The following is a 21,528-nucleotide window of genomic DNA, read 5'->3' as shown; positions in this document are numbered from 1 at the left end:
CTTATGGTGCTCCGTACAAACCGGGTCAAAAATGACCCGAATACGAAACGCATTATATCTCTGAAAGAATAACTGTAAAAAAAAAAAAAAAAGGAAAAAAGTAAACTGTGTATTTCAAGGATCTTAACGCATCTGCAAAGTTTGGTTCCCTTACTAAAAACTATATATTGTTTAAATATCTTTCTATATTTCTTCTGCGTCAAAACAGACCTGAATGAATTATGAGGGATAAAGATAAAAAAACTGAACTGCACAAAAGAGTCTGTTTGTGTTTTAAAGGATTTTTACTGTTTGAAAACAACATCTAGGATTGTAGGATTTAAAATATACACACGTTAAATATCTGTTGAAAGTTGTCCCTACATATTGTACATTTAGCAATAAATAATCCAAAGTATCAGAGCACGGTTTCACTGAGCTGACCGACGCAAACATAAAATGACAGTCAAACCCTGAGATAGTGTTCAGTCGGGGTAAAAACATCTGATCTTACCTTTCATTAAACTAAACTGTAAAGGGATTTTACATCATCACAGTGACGGCCTGCAGTTGGCTGGTGAGGCGTGTATGTAACGAGGAGGCGTGGTTTACAATCAAACACACAGTGTGGAGGCGGAGCTTTGCTGTATATATGACCAGTGAAAGATTCTGCAGCTGTTTCATTATTAAACCATGTTTTTACTGTGGTATGTTGGATTTTATCTTGTCTTGAGATGAGTTCTGCTGAAGTCAACAGCCTCAGTGTGCTTGGACAGGATGTCCCATTACAACGGCATCTCTGATGTGTCCAATCCCAGCGCTTGAGCTTCTTCTGCGGTCAGACCACCTTTCAGAGTCCTCCTCACTGAGACACAATGTTAGCATTAGTCTCTGCTTAAATCAAGAACACAAGAACAACTGTATCATTTTTCATGTGGATTTATAAGGCTTCTAAATGATGAACATGATCAAAACTTACAATCTGCTCCTTGCCTTCTGATTGATAGTTTAAAGTTTTTTTATCTAGTAAAAGCTCTTTTAGTGTAATTGTAGAAATGTCCAGCTTTAGCTGTTGCTTCTCATGTCTTTCTGCTGTCAAATCTTGACTGATTTTTATCAAGTAAACATCAGAATAACTTATGAATAATAATTAATATTTTTCACTTTATTCAGTTTTTGTCTTTTATGTTTAATGTTTATTTTCATCACCTTTTATATTGTTCATAATATTTCAAGATGAACACTAAATAATAAAAATCAAATTAAAACACTCAAATTTAAATAAATCGTAAAAATGTAACAAAAAAATGTTAAAATTAATAAACACTTGGTAAAATTAATAAAAGGACCCTTTAATGTTTATATATTTATTACTTTCTGTGTCTTTTTTTATGAAATAAATAAATCATAAATAAAAAAATATATTATATAAGTCAAATAATTAATGTACATAAATTGTTTAAAAAAATCAGAATAAAACTTAAAAATAATTTTTATGATTTTATTAACTTTTACTAATTATTTTTTATATTATATATATATTTTTTACTATTATTTATTGAACATTTTGAATGTTTACAATGTTTAATGTTCTTCGTTTTTGTTTTTTTATTTAGCATGTTTGTGTTTTTTTTTACTTATTTAAATCATCTTATGTGAGTATCTGCTGTTCATTTTATAATGACCTCATTGATTTACTTTATAAGCATCATAATTGCATCATATAATATATATATTTATATTATATGACAGCACTTGCATATCATTACTCTTTTGTTGATTTTGATAGCTTTTATTATCCTCATTTGTAAGTTGCTTTGGATAAAAGCATCTGCTAAATGACTACATGTAAATGTAAATATCAATATCAGCATCTGCACCAAATTGCATATTTTTGAGTCTATATGAATCATAAAAAGCCTGATAGATCAAATATGATTTCCTTTTATATTTTGTCTAAATGTTCAGTTAATGGTTACATTTGATAAAATTCCATTTTTAATTTCAAATGTGAAGAGACAAACCCTGCAGCTGAACGTACGTGATTTGCGGTGCACGCGAGAGCGGTGGCGTTCACGGGGTTGAGTTCGTTCTCTGGGACTCTGAGTGGCTGATCGTACGATTCTGTCCATGATCTCGTCTGCAGCATCATCTGTCGTGCACTGAGCCTCTTCGTTCGCTGCAGTCCATGCAGTGCGGCCTACAGAGAGACACAAGGATGTTACACCGATTCACCTGAACGTGTTTCTACACATTAACACTGATCTTGTGTATTTGTGTGCACAGCTTAATGACTTCTTATTGAGGAATAAAATATTAGATAGATTCCAGCCAGGTTTTAGAGCGGGCCATAGTACAGTCTACACTTTTGAGGGTTTCTAATGACTACCTTCGAAAGCACTGTCTCTGGAAGCTCTGTCTTACTTTGTTAGATCTTATTGCGATATTTGATACAGTAAGTTATAATATTCTCATTCTCAATGATCGTTTTAGGAAACAGGTGGGTATTCAGGGATTAGCCATAAAATGTTTATCTTCTTATTTGAAATATAGGCCCTCTTCAGTTAGTTTAGGGGATTATTCTTCAACTCTTGTGTGTGGGGTTCCTCAGGGTTCTATTTTGGGACCAATTTTATTTTACCTTTATATGTTCCCTTCTGGTTCTATTTTGAAGAAATTTGGAATTCACTATGATTTGTATAAGGATGAAATTTATTAACCACTTAAACATGAGCATAAATGTGCCATTCAGTCCCTATATTAACGTTTGACTGAGGTTTAGTGTTGGTTGGCGAATAACTGTTTGTTTTTATGAGTGTTTCTTTGTGTGTGTGTGTGTGTGTGTGTTTGTTTTAGTGTGTGAGTATGTGTGTGTTAAGTGTTTGTTTTAATATGAGTGTGTGTGTGTGTGTGTGTGTGTGTGTGTGTGTGTGTGTGAGTCTATGTGTTAGTGTGTGTGTGAGAGAGAGAGCATGTGTGTGAGTGTGTGTGTGTGTGGGTGTGTGTGTGTGAGAGCATGTGTGTGAGTGAGTGAGTGTGTGTGACCTCTGCTGGCGCGTGTGCGTGTCCTGAGGACCCTCGCTCCGGTGCTGTCATTGTCTCCTCTCTGTAGGCTGCTCTTCAGCACGGCCTTCATCTGCTCGTGTTCGGCTGCTTCTTCAGCGTGACACAAACTCTGCGGCTCGATCTGCGGCTCGACAGGAGGAGCGTTACTGCTGCTGCTCACACACACACGACCCACCTGGACACACACACACACAGACCATCACAAACTATACACTGATTATACATTATCATAAGTTATACATTTAATAAACAACAAAATGTTAAATTAAAATCAATAATTTGAAAAGAATAATCAAAATTAAACTATTTATGATTTTTAGACATTTACACAGTGTTTTATTTTGATTGCTTTTATTAAAATATTTATTTTATAAATTATTTATAATTGATGACTGATAAAATTAAAGTATTTTTTGTAAACTTAAAATGAAAATATCAGAATTATTCACTTAACAGAATTTTAATAAATCATAAAAATAAATAATATAAACAAATTATTTAAAAAAACACACTTTAGATTTAGCACATAAATGATACGTTAAAATAAATAATTAGAAAATAAAACCACCATAATAAATTAATTACATTTTAAAAAAGTTTGCGTTTTTATATTTTTTTTATCTTCAAATTTCCAATATTTACATTTTACAAAAAATCTTTTTTTCTTCTTTAAATATATAAAAGAAAAATATACAATAGAATTCCAATAAATCATAGTGTTAAATTAAAGTAAATAAATACTCTATAAATAAAACAATTAAAATAAAGATGAAAAAAAAAGAAATATTTTAGTAGTTTACTTACATGTATTTTTGACTATAAGCCAACATTAGATAACCATGAACATGTGAATTTGTTGTTAAATTACTAGGTTGAAGTATTTAAGGTTTAAAAAAACGTTTGGGAATCCCTGAGAGTCATTTGCACATTTACACCTGAAATGCTCAAGATTACACACACACACATGCATCAGACGTAATCAAGACAAAAACACAGGTTAGAAACAGGGTTACACACTGATACCCCATTAGTGTCACTTTAACAAGCCATTAAAGCATAATGGGTTAATATCTGTCAGAACAAACGCACACCCTCATACCTCACTGTCCTCTTCATCATCTGTCTGGGGTGAGAAACGGAGATTTCAACAGTCAACTGTCTGCAGTCTCAAAGAGTGTGGCAGTGATTGTCATTCGAGCAGATTTATGAACGTTCATCAGTCTAGCCCCGCCCACACCACAACATATTCATATCTCTAGCTCCGCCCCTATCATTTACTACTATAGTCCCACCCACATCTGTGAATAATAACATCCCCAGCTCCGCCCACATCACTAATGAAAATCTCTAGCTCCAACCACACTACAAAAGCATTTTCTGAAGAAAAGCTGGCAGTTTAATTGTTCAGGACAAGCAAGGGACTCATAAACACCTATCACTAAACCAGGAGTCTCCAACCTTATTTCATTCAGGAGCTACTTTTTAAAAATGAAAGTGGCTGAGCGCTACCAATGTTATACAGTACTTAAATCTCTTAATGTATCAATCCAAGCTGTCATACACGGCATTGCTAAAATGTGATGGAAATATTAAAAAAGTACTGATACACACACTGAAATAATTTTACCAAGTTTTATGACGGAAGACAACAAATAAAATTAGCAGCAAAACGCACTTTTAACTTGCCTGTACAGTGAAATAAAACATTAAAATAAAAATGTCAAATAAAAATAAATGATTGTAAAGTAAAAAGGTTTATTTGTATCTCACCGGTGGGCTGATGTCTGTGATCATCTTCCCTCTCGTCTTGTTCCTCTCTCTGTGATCGGCGCGCTTCTGTCTCTGCTGGAGGACACGCTCTCGTGTGGTGCGATACTCCAGAGCAAACTCACTGAGCAGTTTACTGAACCGAGTCACGTTGATCTCACGAACACTGTACGCCGGCTGACCCAGGAACAGCAGAAATGAGCGAAACCTGCCACACAAACAAACAATTAATAAAACCATCAACTTATTGTCTTTTGATTGTTTTTAAAATTTTTAGTATTTCATTTCATTTTGTTTTTATTTTTAAATGTACATTTTTCACATTTGTAAAAAATGTTAGTATTTAAATTGTTATTATAAAATAATATAATTTTAATAATTTTTTGTAAGTGTTCTATTTTGATTCCTTTTTTTGTTAAAAATAAAGTTTATTTTATTTTATGTTTTTATTTAACTTCATTAAATGGTTAGTTTTTTGTTCATTTTTTGTAGATTATTATTTATTTAAAAATGATTCTTATTATTATGATTACAATACATTTTCAGTAAGTGTTTTATTTGGATTGTCTTTAATGATTTATTTTATATTATTTTAATAAATGTTTCATTTTATAATATTTTTATACTTTTAATTAATTTTTAGTAAGTGTTTTATTTTGATAATTTTTTAATAAATTATTTCTTTCTTTCATTTTCATGTATGTACGTTAATGTTTTGCGTTTATTTAATTTTTTAAAGTTAAATTTAACAAAAACCCTGAGTTTTAGCAAATGGACTACATGACCTCTGGCACTCATTCTTACCTGTTCATGATCCTGCGGTGGACAGTTTTGAGGATGATGATTCTCTCAGCGCAGTCCTTTAAGAAGTCTGACATCTTCTGCTTCAGTGCCGGCTTCATCTCATGCTTTGCGATGACTTTCAGGTGGTCCCATGATGCTCTGCAGCGCCACTCCATCTGAGTCAGAGTCTCCTGCAGCTGGTCGAAGTCCACCTGCGGACCGAAGACACAAACAAAGACGTTACTTCCGCAGCATTCATCTACGATTACAGTTTATTTCTACAGTTTACAGTTTATTACAGTAAGTTATTTCTCTTTGTTTTTATTGTAATAATTTCATTTTAGTTTTTTTGTCTGTGTGTGTGTTCTTGTCATTTTCGTGTTACTGGAGCATGTTTTACTTTAAAGAAGCATGTGTTACAGGAGTGTGTCCTACTTTAGAAAAGCGTGTGTTACTTTAGAGGAGCGTGTGTTACTTTAGAAAAGCGTGTGTTACTTTAGTGGAGCGTGTGTTACTTTAGAGGAGCAGATGTTACAGTACTTTAGAAGAGCGTGTATTACTTTAAAGGAGCGTGTGTTACTTTAGAGGAGCGTGTGTTACTTTAGTGGAGCGTGTATTACTTTAAAGGAGCGTGTGTTACTTTAGAGGAGCGTGTGTTACTTTAGAGGAGCGTGTGTTACTTTAGTGGAGCGTGTATTACTTTAGTGGAGCATGTGTTACTTTAGAGAAGCGTGTGTTACTTTAGGGGAGCGTGTGTTACTTTAGAGGAGCGTGTGTTACTTTAGTGGAGCGTGTGTTACTTTAGAGGAGCGTGTGTTACTTTAGTGGAGCGTGTATTACTTTAGTGGAGCGTGTGTTACTTTAGTGGAGCATGTGTTACTTTAGAGAAGCGTGTGTTACTTTAGTGGAGCGTGTGTTACTTTAGTGGAGTGTCTGTTACTTTAGAGGAGTGTGTGTTACTTTAGAGGAGCATTTGTTACTTTAGAGGAGCAGATGTTACGTTAGAAGAGCGTGTGTTACTTTAGTGGAGCGTGTTTTACTTTAGAAGAGCGTGTGTTTCTTTTAGAAGAGCGTGTTTTACTTTAGAGGAGCGTCTGTTACTTTAGAGGAGCGTCTGTTACTTTAGAGGAGCGTGTGTTACTTTAGAGGAGCGTGTGTTACTTTAGTGGAGCGTGTGTTACTTTAGTGGAGCGTGTATTACTTTAGTGGAGCGTGTGTTACTTTAGTGGAGCATGTGTTACTTTAGAGAAGCGTGTGTTACTTTAGTGGAGCGTGTGTTACTTTAGTGGAGTGTCTGTTACTTTAGAGGAGTGTGTGTTACTTTAGATGAGCATTTGTTACTTTAGAGGAGCAGATGTTACGTTAGAAGAGCGTGTGTTACTTTAGTGGAGCGTGTTTTACTTTAGAAGAGCGTGTGTTTCTTTAAGAAGAGCGTGTTTTACTTTAGAGGAGCGTCTGTTACTTTAGAGGAGCGTCTGTTACTTTAGTGGAGCGTGTGTTACTTTAGTGGAGTGTCTGTTACTTTAGAGGAGTGTGTGTTACTTTAGAGGAACGTGTGTTACTTTAGAGGAGCGTGTGTTACTTTAGAGGAGCGTGTGTTACTTTAAAGGAGCGTGTGTTACTTTAGAGGAGCGTGTGTTACTTTAGAGGAACGTGTGTTAATTTAGAGGAGCGTGTGTTACTTTAGAGGAGCGTGTGTTACTTTAGTGGAGTGTCTGTTACTTTAGAGGAGTGTGTGTTACTTTAGAGGAGCATTTGTTACTTTAGAGGAGCAGATGTTACGTTAGAAGAGCGTGTGTTACTTTAGTGGAGCGTGTTTTACTTTAGAAGAGCGTGTGTTTCTTTTAGAAGAGCGTGTTTTACTTTAGAGGAGCGTCTGTTACTTTAGAGGAGCGTCTGTTACTTTAGTGGAGCGTGTTTTACTTTAGAAGAGCGTGTGTTTCTTTTAGAAGAGCGTGTTTTACTTTAGAGGAGCGTGTGTTACTTTAGAGGAGCGTGTGTTACTTTAGTGGAGCAGATGTTACTTTAGAAGAGCGTGTGTTACTTTAGAGGAGCCTTTGTTACTTTAGTGGAGCGTGTGTTAATTTAATGGAGCGTGTGTTACTTTAGAGGAGCGTGTGTTACTTTAGAGAAGCGTGTGTTACTTTAGAGGAGCCTTTGTTACTTTAGTGGAGCGTGTGTTACTTTAGAGGAGCGTGTGTTACTTTAGAGAAGCGTGTGTTACTTTAGAGGAGCCTTTGTTACTTTAGAGAAGCGTGTGTTACCTTAGTGGAGCCTGTGTTACTTTAGAGAAGCGTGTGTTACCTTAGTGGAGCCTGTGTTACTTTAGAGAAGCGTGTGTTACCTTAGTGGAGCGTGTGTTACTTTAGAGAAGCGTGTGTTACTTTAGTGGAGCAGATGTTACTTTAGAAGAGCGTGTGTTACTTTAGAGGAGCCTTTGTTACTTTAGTGGAGCGTGTGTTAATTTAATGCAGCGTGTGTTACTTTAGAGGAGCGTGTGTTACTTTAGTGGAGCGTGTGTTACTTTAGAGGAGCATTTGTTACTTTAGAGGAGCAGATGTTACGTTAGAAGAGCGTGTGTTACTTTAGAGGAGCGTGTGTTACTTTAGAGAAGCGTGTGTTACTTTAGAGGAGCCTTTGTTACTTTAGTGGAGCGTGTGTTAATTTAATGGAGCGTGTGTTACTTTAGAGGAGCGTGTGTTACTTTAGAGAAGCGTGTGTTACTTTAGAGGAGCCTTTGTTACTTTAGAGAAGCGTGTGTTACCTTAGTGGAGCCTGTGTTACTTTAGAGAAGCGTGTGTTACCTTAGTGGAGCCTGTGTTACTTTAGAGAAGCGTGTGTTACCTTAGTGGAGCGTGTGTTACTTTAGAGAAGCGTGTGTTACTTTAGTGGAGCAGATGTTACTTTAGAAGAGCGTGTGTTACTTTAGAGGAGCCTTTGTTACTTTAGTGGAGCGTGTGTTAATTTAATGCAGCGTGTGTTACTTTAGAGGAGCGTGTGTTACTTTAGTGGAGCGTGTGTTACTTTAGAGGAGCATTTGTTACTTTAGAGGAGCAGATGTTACGTTAGAAGAGCGTGTGTTACTTTAGTGGAGCGTGTTTTACTTTAGAAGAGCGTCTGTTACTTTAGAGGAGCGTCTGTTACTTTAGAGGAGCGTGTTTTACTTTAGAGGAGCATGTGTTACTTTAGAGGAGCATGTGTTACTTTAGTGGAGCATGTGTTACTTTAGAGGAGCATGTGTTACTTTAGTGGAGCAGATGTTACTTTAGAAGAGCGTGTGTTACTTTAGAGGAGCCTTTGTTACTTTAGTGGAGCGTGTGTTAATTTAATGGAGCGTGTGTTACTTTAGAGGAGCGTGTGTTACTTTAGAGGAGCGTGTGTTACTTTAGAGGAGCCTTTGTTACTTTAGTGGAGCGTGTGTTAATTTAATGGAGCGTGTGTTACTTTAGAGGAGCATGTGTTACTTTAGAGAAGCGTGTGTTACTTTAGTGGAGCATGTGTTACTTTAGAGGAGCGTGTGTTACTTTAGTGGAGCAGATGTTACTTTAGAAGAGCATGTGTTACTTTAGAGGAGCCTTTGTTACTTTAGTGGAGCGTGTGTTAATTTAATGGAGCGTGTGTTACTTTAGATGAGCGTGTGTTACTTTAGAGAAGCGTGTGTTACTTTAGAGGAGCCTTTGTTACTTTAGTGGAGCGTGTGTTAATTTAATGGAGCGTGTGTTACTTTAGAGGAGCATGTGTTACTTTAGAGAAGCGTGTGTTACTTTAGAGGAGCCTTTGTTACTTTAGAGAAGCGTGTGTTACCTTAGTGGAGCCTGTGTTACTTTAGAGAAGCGTGTGTTACCTTAGTGGAGCCTGTGTTACTTTAGAGAAGCGTGTGTTACTTTAGTGGAGCGTGTGTTACTTTAGAGAAGCGTGTGTTACTTTAGAGGAGCCTTTGTTACTTTAGAGGAGCGTGTGTTACTTTAGAGAAGCGTGTGTTACTTTAGTGGAGCATGTGTTACTTTAGAGGAGCGTGTGTTACTTTAGTGGAGCAGATGTTACTTTAGAAGAGCATGTGTTACTTTAGAGGAGCCTTTGTTACTTTAGTGGAGCGTGTGTTAATTTAATGGAGCGTGTGTTACTTTAGATGAGCGTGTGTTACTTTAGAGAAGCGTGTGTTACTTTAGAGGAGCCTTTGTTACTTTAGTGGAGCGTGTGTTAATTTAATGGAGCGTGTGTTACTTTAGAGGAGCATGTGTTACTTTAGAGAAACGTGTGTTACTTTAGAGGAGCCTTTGTTACTTTAGAGAAGCGTGTGTTACCTTAGTGGAGCCTGTGTTACTTTAGAGAAGCGTGTGTTACCTTAGTGGAGCGTGTGTTACTTTAGAGAAGCGTGTGTTACTTTAGAGGAGCCTTTGTTACTTTAGAGGAGCGTGTGTTACTTTAGAGAAGCGTGTGTTACCTTAGTGGAGCGTGTGTTACTTTAGAGAAGCGTGTGTTACTTTAGAGGAGCCTTTGTTACTTTAGAGGAGCGTGTGTTACTTTAGAGAAGCGTGTGTTACTTTAGAGGAGCCTTTGTTACTTTAGAGGAGCGTGTGTTACTTTAGAGAAGCGTGTGTTACCTTAGTGGAGCGTGTGTTACTTTAGAGGAGCGTTTATTACTTTAGAGGAACATTTGTTACTTTAGAGGAGCGTTTGTTACTTTAGTGGAGCGTGTGTTACTTTAGTGGAGCGTGTGTTACTTTAGTGGAGCGTGTGTTACTTTAGTGGAGCGTGTGTTACTTTAGTGGAGCGTGTGTTACTTTAGAGGAGCGTGTGTTACTTTAGTGGAGCGTGTGTTACTTTAGAGGAGTGTGTGTTACTTTAGTGGAGCGTGTGTTACTTTAGTGGAGCGTGTGTTACTTTAGAGGAGCGTGTGTTACTTTAGAGGAGCGTGTGTTACTTTAGAGGAGCGTGTGTTACTTTAGAGAAGCGTGTGTTACTTTAGAGGAGCGTGTGTTACTTTAGAGGAGCGTGTGTTACTTTAGTGGAGCATGTGTTACTTTAGAGGAGTAACGTGTTACCTTAGAGGAGTAACATGTGTTACCTTAGCGGAGCGTGTGACAGCGCCAATCTCAGAGTACAGGTCTGTGCTCTCGGGGAAGTTCTCCACCACGATGCTGCAGACGTGAAGCAGGAGCGACTGCTTATGAACCGTGTCCTTCACCTCAGGAACCTTCTCCAGATACGTCAGATCAAAACCTTTGGCCTGCGCAAACATCATCAGTCAGACATTTAAATATAACAATAATAAAGCGGTTGAGTGCGTGTAGTGCTAAAGTCTCACGCTGGAGCCATTTAGGAAGTTTCCGATCGCCAGCAGAGTCGATAAGATGAAGCGCAGCGTTCTGTTCTTCTCCAGCTGATCCATGCCCTCCTTCAGGTCCTGTAGTGGCTCGGCCACTTCCTGTCAAACCAGAAACATGATTAACATGATTAATAGTGTCATTACTATGAATATAGCGGTTATTAGATTTATTACAAGTTTGAATTCATTTTATTTTATATTTTCTGCTTATATTTGAAAGTTATTAATTTTGTAGGGTTTTTTTCTTCAGTTTTATTAGTTTTCCTAATATGTACCTTAGTGAAAAATAAATATAATTAAATGTATTTGAAATACATTTATTTCATGCTAAGTATACTACTAATACATTTTCATATTTATGTCCTTAATAAAATTCCCTGCAATTGTAGTATACTAAAATGGTATACTTAAAAGTCTGCTAAATTGGAAACAACTAATTTTTTACTAAATGCACATTAATTTTGCTGAAGTACGATTAGTGACATGACATTCAGCCAAGTATGGTGACCCATACTCAGAATTCGTGCTCTGCATTTAACCCATCCGAAGTGCACACACATAGAGCAGTGAACACACACACAGTGAACACACACCCGGAGCAGTGGGCATCATTTATGCTGCGGCGCCCGGGGAGCAGTTGGGGGTTCGATGCCTTGCTCAAGGGCACCTCAGTCGTGGTATTGAAGGTGGAGAGAGAACTGTACATGCACTCCCCCCACCCACAATTCCTGCCGGCCCGGGACTCGAACTCACAACCCTTCGATTGGGAGTCCGACTCTCTAACCATTAGGCCACGACTTCCCGATTAAAGATATGCTGAGTATGTTTGATTGTGCTAAAGTGGAACTATCGCAAGTAAACTTCAGGTACACTTTAAATATTTTGCATTTAAAGTATATTTACAGTAAATATTACTCTATATTACAATCCTCATCAAAAGTGACATTAAAACACATTTTAGACTTAATATTAGTAATTTTGTAGTACATCAAAAAAGAGAAATGTTTCCTTGGCATTATTAAATAAGTTTTAAAGTTGTTTTTTTATATTTTATTTCTAGTAAAGAAATTTCTAGTTTATTTCAAGCAACAAAACTTTTATTTAATTATATATATATATATATATATATATATATATATATATATATATATATATATATATATATAAAACATATATTTTTATTTTTTATTTTTTTATTTAGTTTTAGTAAGCTACAATAACACTGATGATTAATTAACCTATTAAATATCTGGTCATCTTAACAGTGCATGAAAGATGAAGCAGCATCATGAGCAGATGAGTTATAGGAAGTGTTTTATACGCAGGTACAGATCTGTGAAACACCACATTCCCTGTGTCTTTAGGGTCTGAAATGGAGGAGGAAACAAATGTGTTTCTGGTTATTGAGTCTTTTGTTTGTAGCACACGATGTGCCTCTCCATCAGGAGGATAAAAAAAAAAACCTGTGTCAAAAAAAACGATAAAACACCACAACCTGAGGAATGCTGGAAACTTCACAGAGAGAGATGGGAATGTTCTGTGCTCTCTGAGCGTCTAAACTAACTCTTTCTCGTGACGTCAGCAGAGTCTAATATCAGTACTAATGTAATTGTAAAGGTCTTTGCACACCAAAATTTTTGCATGTTAAAAAATATTTACAACCTTATGTTGTATCTATCACGTTTACACATTGCATATTTTTAATTTTAATACATTTTAATTTAATTTTTTATTTCGTTTTTTTAGTATATCAATAGAGAAATGTATAATTTCATATAAAATATATATTTTTTTGTTTTAGTTAACTATAATAGCAATATGTTTAACCTGTTGCTTTTAAGTAACACTTTTGTTAGTTTTTAAATCGAACTGTCCCATTTTGTCAGTATTCTGCCAGTTCTTCAGAAAGAAGGGTTAATCTTTGTAGAATTTTGTCAATTTTGTTAATATTTTGGAAAAAAAAAAAGTTGCATGTACTCACAAATATAATATAGTTCAAAATATTTTATTCTTTTTTTAATAAATTTATATTTTCAATAATTAAGGACATGCAAAATTGATTACAGTTGAACAGATATTCAGATAGAAAACAGCTGTTTGAAACTGTATTTTTTTTACTTTTCTTGATCAAATAAATGCAGCCTTGTTGAGCAGAAGAGACTCGCTCACCTTCTCGCTGGCTTCATAGTCGAGTTTGAAGGCCCAGAGCTGCAGGCGTGCTGAGAGCTCGCTGATGGAGGACAGGGTCAGCAGGAACTGCTCCGCGCTGCCCAGTGGAATGTCAGGATTTGCTAGCTGAGCTTCCTGGATCTTCTGCGTCTCTTCTTCTGTAGGAATCATTGTCAGGATTTTCTACAGCATTAAAGAGAGGGACAAGGCAAAACGTTACATTCTAATGAAACATTTTACATTCTATGGCAAAATGTTACATTCTTAAATGGTGAAATCTAACATTCGAATTGGGATAATGTAAAATTCTGAAGTGGCAAATAGTAATATTCTAACAAAATAATAAAAATGTAACATTCTAAAATGGTCAAATGTAAAATTCTGAAATAACAAATTGTAACATTATATGGCAAAATGTAACATTCGAAGGCGGCAAAAATGTAACATTCTGAAATGGCAAATTGTAATATTCTAAGATGACAAGAATGCAACATTCTAAAAGCGCAAAATGTTACATATTAAGATTGAAAAAAATGTACAATTACAAAATAGGGCTGGGCAATAATTTGATAACGGTAATTATTGCGAGATAATTTTCCTTGGTAAAATTATATGAAGAGTTTGATAAATGTCCGATATAATGTTTATGCGCCAAAAGCGGAATGAAACAGCGCGACAGATTTACTGATTTTGATAATGAACAAAAATGTACCTCTCCATCCTAACTCAAGCTACTATCAGATGTGCATTTCTAAGAGACAAAAAAGTGATATTATTATTATCAGGCAACCCAAACCCGTTTCTTGATTTGAAACGATGTCATTAGAACATGCAGAAACTATTTTGTTAAGGAAAATGAATGGTCTGGTTTCTACAACTTTTAGTTTGGAACAAAAATAGAAATATTTGAAATTTATCCTGATAATTATCGATATCGAATGATACTAAATGTTTTTTTTTTATCCTTTGTTTTGGTCATATCACCCAGCCCTATTCTAAAATTGCAAAATGTAAATATGTTTTTCTGTACCTCAATGCCCTCTTTGTTGAGCGCGTACTCGTCAAAGTTGAGTATGGCGGTTTTGATGGTGCGCGGAGGGGGAAGAACCGTCAGACCGATGTTGATGGAGTTGCTGCGTTTGGAGTCCAGAATGATGATCTCCTGCCGCTTCCCATCCGCTGCCACTTTCTGATCGACACACAGATACAATCATCAGTGCAACAAGTCACAGTCTGTCATTTCATTCATCTTTCTATGAATTGCTCAGAAGAGTCATTGGTTCAAACCAATAAATCCAATAAAACCAATTGAGCAAATTATTTAAGCATCACCAATAAGACACATAAGAGTTACACGTTTGTTCAATAGCTGGATTCAGTTAGTATATATATATATATTCAGTATATATATATTTTGAGCAATGCACTAGTATTCATAAGTGCATTGCTCAAAAGAGTCAGATTGATTCAATAACTGGATTCAGTGAGTTCATTTGTGTTGGTTCAATTATTATTATTATTTTTTAAGCAATTCATTAAAGCATCACTCATAAGAGTCATTTTTTTTGTGTGCAGTTAATAAAAAGTCACCAGAACAAAACTTTATTTGACTTGGGATTGTACTTTGATGGTGATTCTGCTCACCTTAGTCACGGGCATCTCTTTGGATTTGCTCTCAAACAGGTGTTCAAGTTTAGCCGTGTCAAGTTTGACAGGTTCAAGTCTGGACCAGAGCGACTCTTGGCTGCGTTTGTGATTGCGGTAGATCCAGTCGGCGGGCCGGACTTCACTCCAGAACAAGCGGATGGTCTTCTTCTTCTTCTGGAAGAGTGGAGGTTGTTCCGCCTGCTGCTGAGGAGGGGGCGGAGCCTGGCTGGAGAAGCAGGGAGGGGGCGGAGGCACGCGGATGCTGAACATGGGAGGGGGCGGAGGACAGCCGAACATAGGGGGTGGAGCCGGGAGATTAAAGGGGCAGGGCGGTGGCGGAGGGGGCGGAGCCAGCAGATCACCAGAGCTGTATAAACTCCCAGAGTCCAGGACATCCTGGTCATCCTCGTCTCCTAGATCGGTGAAGTCGATGTCGCCGATGCGCAGATCCCGCGGACTCGCCATCAGCTGGTCCCAGATAGAGTCTGACTCTTTCTTCGGAGCTGGAGGAGGAGGAGGAGGAGGAAGAGGAGATTCCTGTGTTTCTATTGGTGGAGAGGTGAGACCCTTCACGATGTCTCCGAAGCGCTCGGCAAACGCTCGCACGTTGCTCTGGTTCTCCACTTTCTTGTCTTCTTCATGCCTAGCATCGTTCTCTTCCCGAGGTGTTGCTTCCTGCGACGAATCCTCAGCCTTTTCCTTTGCGTCTTGCTCCTTGTCCTCGGCCAGCTCGTCTTCGTCCTCGTCTTCCTCCGAGGGTTTCTTGCTCTGCGAGTAGAGCATGTCCAGTATGAAGAGCTTGCTGTCGAGGATCTTGTTTCGTTGTTCATTCACGTCTCTGACGCTCTGAGGCCACTGACCTGCAGCAAACACACAGACAGAAGGCCCTCAGTTACACCAGTCACTAGTTTAATGATGGTTAGAACCTGAAGCTTTTCATTTGATCATGATTTTAGCTACCAGTAAGAGTTCAGTAGTCATATTTTGCTATATTTAAATACATTTTGCTAGTGCTGTCAAACAATTATTCATGATTAATCGCATCCAAAATAAAGTTTTTGTTTTGTTTAAATATAGGTATGCATACTGTGTATATTTATTGTGTATATATAAATACACACACATGCATATATATATATATATATATATATATATATATATATATATATATTTCAGAATAAAATATGTTATGTTTATATATTAAATATTTATTTTGTGCATTTGTTTTTTATATTATAATATATAATATTATAAAAATATAATAATATAACTAATTTACATTATATATATATATTATGTTTTAGATTTAATAATATTCCTTATTTTAGTTTTATTTGAATTTGAATCAGCTTTAGATGTAGCAACATTTTAGCAGTTAGCATTTTAGCTGTTAAAATAATGAATAATTACTATAATTAATTGATAATAAATTATATAATAAATTAATATATGCAATTACATACAGCAGATGTGTATGTATATTATGTATTATATTTAATCATATTTATTGCTTTACATTTTTACCATAATATTTTTATAATATTTTAGATATTTCAGATTAAACATTTTAGTCCAGTTTTACTTGCATTTTTCAAATGTATTTTATTGTGCATTTTTTATATTTTTCGAAATTTAATATTGAATACTGCAACACATAAGTTTATTAAGTATTTCGTTTTTTAGCCAAATTTAGTTTATATATAGTTGAAACAGTAACTGTTATTTATGGACACACTTGTGTATTATTATTTGGGACTCGTTCCTCTCACCCGTCCCGGCTCCTGCAGGGGGTCTATCCTCTCTCTCTAGTGTGCTGCTGGCTGACGATATACTGGAGGCCGAGCAGTTGTCCTTCTCGTTCACTTCTTCGTTCTGTCGTTCTTTATCACTCAAGATCCCGCTGTCCTCTGCTTCTCCATCTGGCGCTTCCCGTTCAGACCCCTCCTCTTCCTCTTCCGCCCGCTCCTCGGCTCCGCCCACTTCCTGTTCAGTACTCATCTCCTCCACTTCCTCTTCCTGTTCTTCTCTGGGTTCTACGTCCTTCTCGTCGGGTTCTAGACTGGCCTCCGCGTCTGGTTCTAGATCATTGGTGTCTGTGGAGAAGGTGATTCATTGGTGAACAGAAGAGAGCAGTATATAGTGTGTGTACAGTGTGCTGGTGATCAGGTTCAACATGTGACTTCCTGCACTAATAATGTCCCTCAGATGATGCCTCTGTGGCCCCGACTGAAGGCCCCTCACGAATATGAACAGGGAACACACCTGTGTGTGTCATCACTCCACCAAACACACACACACACACCTCCTCTGTGTGTGTGTGAGGTGATGGAGAGGTTACGGTATCAGCGCTCACGACTGAGTCCTTTTAAACCGTTAATAAGGACACACTGACTTCAGAACAGTTGTTTTTGCTTTGCTTTCTCCAAACATGTTTCCTCACGCCACGTCATGACAAAACAAGTGTCTGCTGCTCTAAGCATCACAAGTTTTTAACTTTGATGACATTAGGATATATTTATACAGTTACTGTGTCTGGTTTATAATGCGTTTATAATTGTTATATAAAGTACTGCAGATTACAGATTACTGACAAATTACTTCCTGCTTGTTTTATATGTTTATTTTTATTGTCATATTTTAATTTTTAATATATAATGCATTTTATATTAAACACACACACAGAATTTTGCATATTTTATTAGAATTTTCATATTTTGAGTTTTTCATATTTATATAAAATTAATCATATTTAACCATTTTAATTAGCTTGAACTTTTTACTCATGTAGAACAAATGTTTTTAACTTAATAAATGCATATACATAATTTTTTCTAATGTATTTTTAATTTGATATTTTGGAACATTCATTTTTAAATGTAACTTATACCACACACACACACACACACACACACACACACACACACACACACACACACACAATGTAGCATTTTCAAAACCATTGGATATTTTGGATTTTTCATATTTAATAATATATTCATATGTATTGCATATTATTTTATATATAATAAAATTACATTTTAATTGAGTAATTTTGATTAGTTAAATTTTAAAATGTACTTTTGGTTATATATTTAGTTTTATATAAACACACATATATATTTATCACATATAGTTTTGTGGTCCAGGGTCACAGATTGAGTGTGTGTCAGATGGGTTTACCTGGTTCAGAGGGCGGGTACGACGTGATGGGCGTGTCCTGCTCGTCCTGTGATGTCACAGAGGAGGGCGTGGCACTGCGGGATGATTGACAGGTGTCCGTCGGGCTCAGAGTGAGGCTGAGACCTCGAGCCGCAGAACGCATTCGCTCTCGCTCAAACTCTTCGTCCGCCAGTCGCTCGGCCGTCCGAAACCTGACACACACGTTCATCAAACACGGTCAATCCTCGCTCTGCAGACACATTCTCACGCTGTGTGCTTTCAGTCAAACGAGACGGGAATGTGTGGAAGCCAGAGGAGGAGGAAAAATGTGTTTGGATTCGAGGAAAAGTGGGTTTCAAAAAAGCCGAAGAGGGAAAATAAGACTAAACCTGTTCAAGATGTGACATCACACACACTCTCTCACACACACACACACACACACACACACACACGCACACACTACATGACCTTTAATAGACACCTCAAAGAAGCAGAATAGTCTGATACATTAATACAAAAGTATTTCAGCATATTAAAATGATAAAATCAATAAATACTTAATATCAATTAGTTCATGTGATGAAGATGTATTTTTATCTATGTGTGTGTGTGTGTATCTATCTATGCACTCTTATGTACAAAATTAAATAATGAATTGAAAAGTAGTGTATTGCGCATTTCTTTTTCATTTAAAAGAACTGCTATATGAACAAAAGTGCAGTAACATTTGGTTTGCAAACTCTTTAAACAAATAAGGTGCTTTTTTACAGCACTATTTCTTTTACATGGTAGCATTTAAAACATTTCTTGTAAATCTCAACTTATTTCATTAATGTAATCAAATTATATATAAAACCAAAGCTATTTGCAACTGCCAGTGCATTAACATTTTTATAGAAAATATTTGATAGTTTGCTATAGAAAAACAAGTTATGACCTAATATTATAACAGGCTCCTTCTGAGTAGAGAGCTATATACAAAGGCTATATAAATGACTAAATATGACTTCAACTAGTCAGTGAATAAACTCACCTCTCCTCTCGAGCGTGTCTGGCCTCCTCCATGTTGGACACATAGTCCCGACTGCACACACACACACACACACACACACACAGGAGGGTGAGGTCAGGTGATCTGTACAGTGATAACTCATCATGTGTGTGTGATTGAGTGTACTGTAGGTCTGGACCTGTGTCGGTTGCGCTCCTCTCTCTCGATGCGCTGCAGTCGCTCCTCTCGCTCCACACGTCGTCTCTCTCTCTCCGCCGCCAGAGACGAGGACGACAGCAGGCCGTCCACAGCAGGCCTAAACACCAGCCATCATCAACACTCGCCATGCACTATTAATATCTCAATCATTTAACAGCATATGCATATCAATGTTCACCCTCACGTGCCATTCAGCATCATAAATGATTCCCGATTATTTTAGTAAGTGTTTTATTTCAATTGTGTTTGTCAAAATGATCAAAATGTATTTAATCTCAAATTTTTTCGATTTCATTTATTATTTACTTTTCATGAAAGCCCTGAAGTGCCTCGCAAATATCGTGACACTGACGCCGTTATTGAACTAAACTGAATCAACAACTGAACTGAAGCAAAATAAATATTTATTTTTAAAAATTATATATTATTACATAAAATTGTATATATTTATGTTCTAATATATTATTTTATAAATGTCAATTTTTCATTATTGTGACATTAATATTTTACAGACATTATATTTTCCTGTTTATTAATGTGAATCTGTACTGCATACACTGCTCTGTAGAAGTGGATGTGAATAGACAGAAGAAGCTCACCGGTCATTGTGTTGTTTGGCTGCTGTGGAGAACGACCTGAAAGAAACCACAGACAGAAAGAGAGAGTGAGTGAAGATGTCAGGAGCTTCACGAGCGATGTGTGACGCCCTTCACCTAAAGCTTAAGCATCAATATCAAGCATAACGTGTCGCATTCACACGGTGAACAGAAGCAGTGCAGATCCGCTGGAGACACACGTGAGCAGGTGCATCATGGGATAGCAGGCGTCTACCTGCTGCTCTTCTGATCCTCCTGCTCCTCCAGATCGTAGGAGAACAGGAAGAAGGGCGAGTGGGGCAGGTACGGCAGGTGGGCGGAGCCTCGCAGCGGAGGGCCGATCTTATTGGACGACGGAATGCTGACAGACAATCCACGCCGTGCCAGCAGATTGGCTAGGAGTGACGGCTGGGCGGAGCCAGGAGGGGGCGGAGCCTCTGGGGCCTTCCTCGGCTCCGCCTCCTCAGGTGTGAGTGTGCTGCTGTGCTCTGATGTGCTGAAGAACGGCATCATGGGTAAAATAAAACAGCGAGTTGTGTTTGTGTATTTTTGTATGATCCTGGAGACGTTTAAAACAAACCTGCCCCCACAAACAACAGCTACATAATATTGATTATGTATATTATAATAATACTTAATACTGGTAATATATAAAAATAATAATGTTTGTAGGAAACACATCAAATTATATATATAAAATAATAATATATGAAAATAATATATAGCAACGCATGAATAAATATATGTACATGATATATAATCTGATAATATATAAAATAATAATAATATAACAAAACTACATAATTAAACTGTTTAAAATGTAAAACATTTTATATGCAAATACACATATATAAACAATACATTATATTGATTACATAATATATGTAAATTATACATAATCTGATCATATATTTAATAATAATGTAATGTAATTATAAATATACTGTATTATATAAATATAATATAGAAGTAACAAATAAAATAATTTATAAAATTATTATAAATAAATATATAATATATATAAATAAATATATGTAAAATAATGGAAATAAGTATATGTAAATACATGTATGTGAACTATTAATAGTACGGTTAACAAAAAAAAAGAACAATATAGTATGATATATAATAACATAGATGTAAAATGTAAATAATACATTAAATAATCATATATAATAACATATGCATGTGAATCAATATATGTCCATAATAGAATATAAATTGATCAGCTTGTTAGCACAAACTAACTAAAAACACAAAGTTAGAGAAAGTGAATATGAGCAGTTGGTAATATGAGGTGATAGATAATTTAAAAGACATAAATTGCGAATGTTAAGCATGTATCAGAGATGTATTATGTAATTAGTCGTTTAGGGCTCCTAAAGAAGGAGTTCTCTTGACAACAGCGTTTAGCGTTTGGTGTTCAGCAGTGAGCATCTAGCTCTTCCTCAGCAGAGGTCAAAGGTCAAACTGTGAATCTGATGGAGCACAAGACGTCTGTGACTGTGACTCAAGAACCAGCACACGTGGAAACATCCCTCTCTCTGCACTAAAATACCTGACCACACTGAGATTAGAAGGGTTTATCCCCCCCCCATCATCATCATCGGAAGCAGACTCAGTGAGAGGAGTTTCCTCCTCATCCTCCTCTCTGCAGAGAAACCACAAACAGCAGCCATGCAAAACACATGATGTGACCATCATCATCATCTTCATCAGCTGGTCAGTCCTTCATGAGAGCAGCTCGTGAGCAAACACACGTGAATGAGTGACTGATCCAGGCCGATAAATACTCATGGCTGAAGTGTGGAGGATGTTTGAGA

At 36.6% G+C, this 21,528-nt stretch overlaps 1 protein-coding gene across 2 annotated transcripts in view; it reads right to left on the bottom strand.

Moving 5' to 3' along the window:
• Positions 1-245: 245 nt before the first annotated feature.
• The window catches only part of LOC132144945 (FH1/FH2 domain-containing protein 3-like), a 58,172-nt gene continuing 36,889 nt past the window's right edge, over positions 246-21,528 (bottom strand). Inside the window, exons 11-27 of one of the 2 annotated variants that reach the window (XM_059555538.1) lie at positions 19,941-20,201; positions 19,709-19,744; positions 19,090-19,206; positions 18,933-18,983; positions 17,921-18,111; positions 16,510-16,833; positions 14,738-15,600; positions 14,124-14,282; positions 13,094-13,276; positions 10,904-11,023; positions 10,664-10,825; positions 5,617-5,807; positions 4,816-5,020; positions 4,145-4,168; positions 3,025-3,220; positions 2,021-2,179; positions 246-844 (exon numbers count right to left, since the gene is read on the bottom strand). In XM_059555538.1, coding sequence (XP_059411521.1) covers positions 765-844; positions 2,021-2,179; positions 3,025-3,220; positions 4,145-4,168; positions 4,816-5,020; positions 5,617-5,807; positions 10,664-10,825; positions 10,904-11,023; positions 13,094-13,276; positions 14,124-14,282; positions 14,738-15,600; positions 16,510-16,833; positions 17,921-18,111; positions 18,933-18,983; positions 19,090-19,206; positions 19,709-19,744; positions 19,941-20,201 — 3,322 coding nt within the window. In that variant the 3' untranslated portion in view covers positions 246-764. The remainder of the gene's footprint in view (positions 845-2,020; positions 2,180-3,024; positions 3,221-4,144; positions 4,169-4,815; positions 5,021-5,616; positions 5,808-10,663; positions 10,826-10,903; positions 11,024-13,093; positions 13,277-14,123; positions 14,283-14,737; positions 15,601-16,509; positions 16,834-17,920; positions 18,112-18,932; positions 18,984-19,089; positions 19,207-19,708; positions 19,745-19,940; positions 20,202-21,528) is intronic. The other variant, XM_059555539.1, reaches the window with a different exon arrangement.

Source organism: Carassius carassius, chromosome 8 (genome assembly GCF_963082965.1).
Source record: "Carassius carassius chromosome 8, fCarCar2.1, whole genome shotgun sequence".
Lineage (NCBI taxonomy): Eukaryota > Metazoa > Chordata > Actinopteri > Cypriniformes > Cyprinidae > Carassius > Carassius carassius.
Note: the sequence above shows the minus strand (reverse complement) of the source record. Positions and strands in the feature narration are given on the sequence as shown.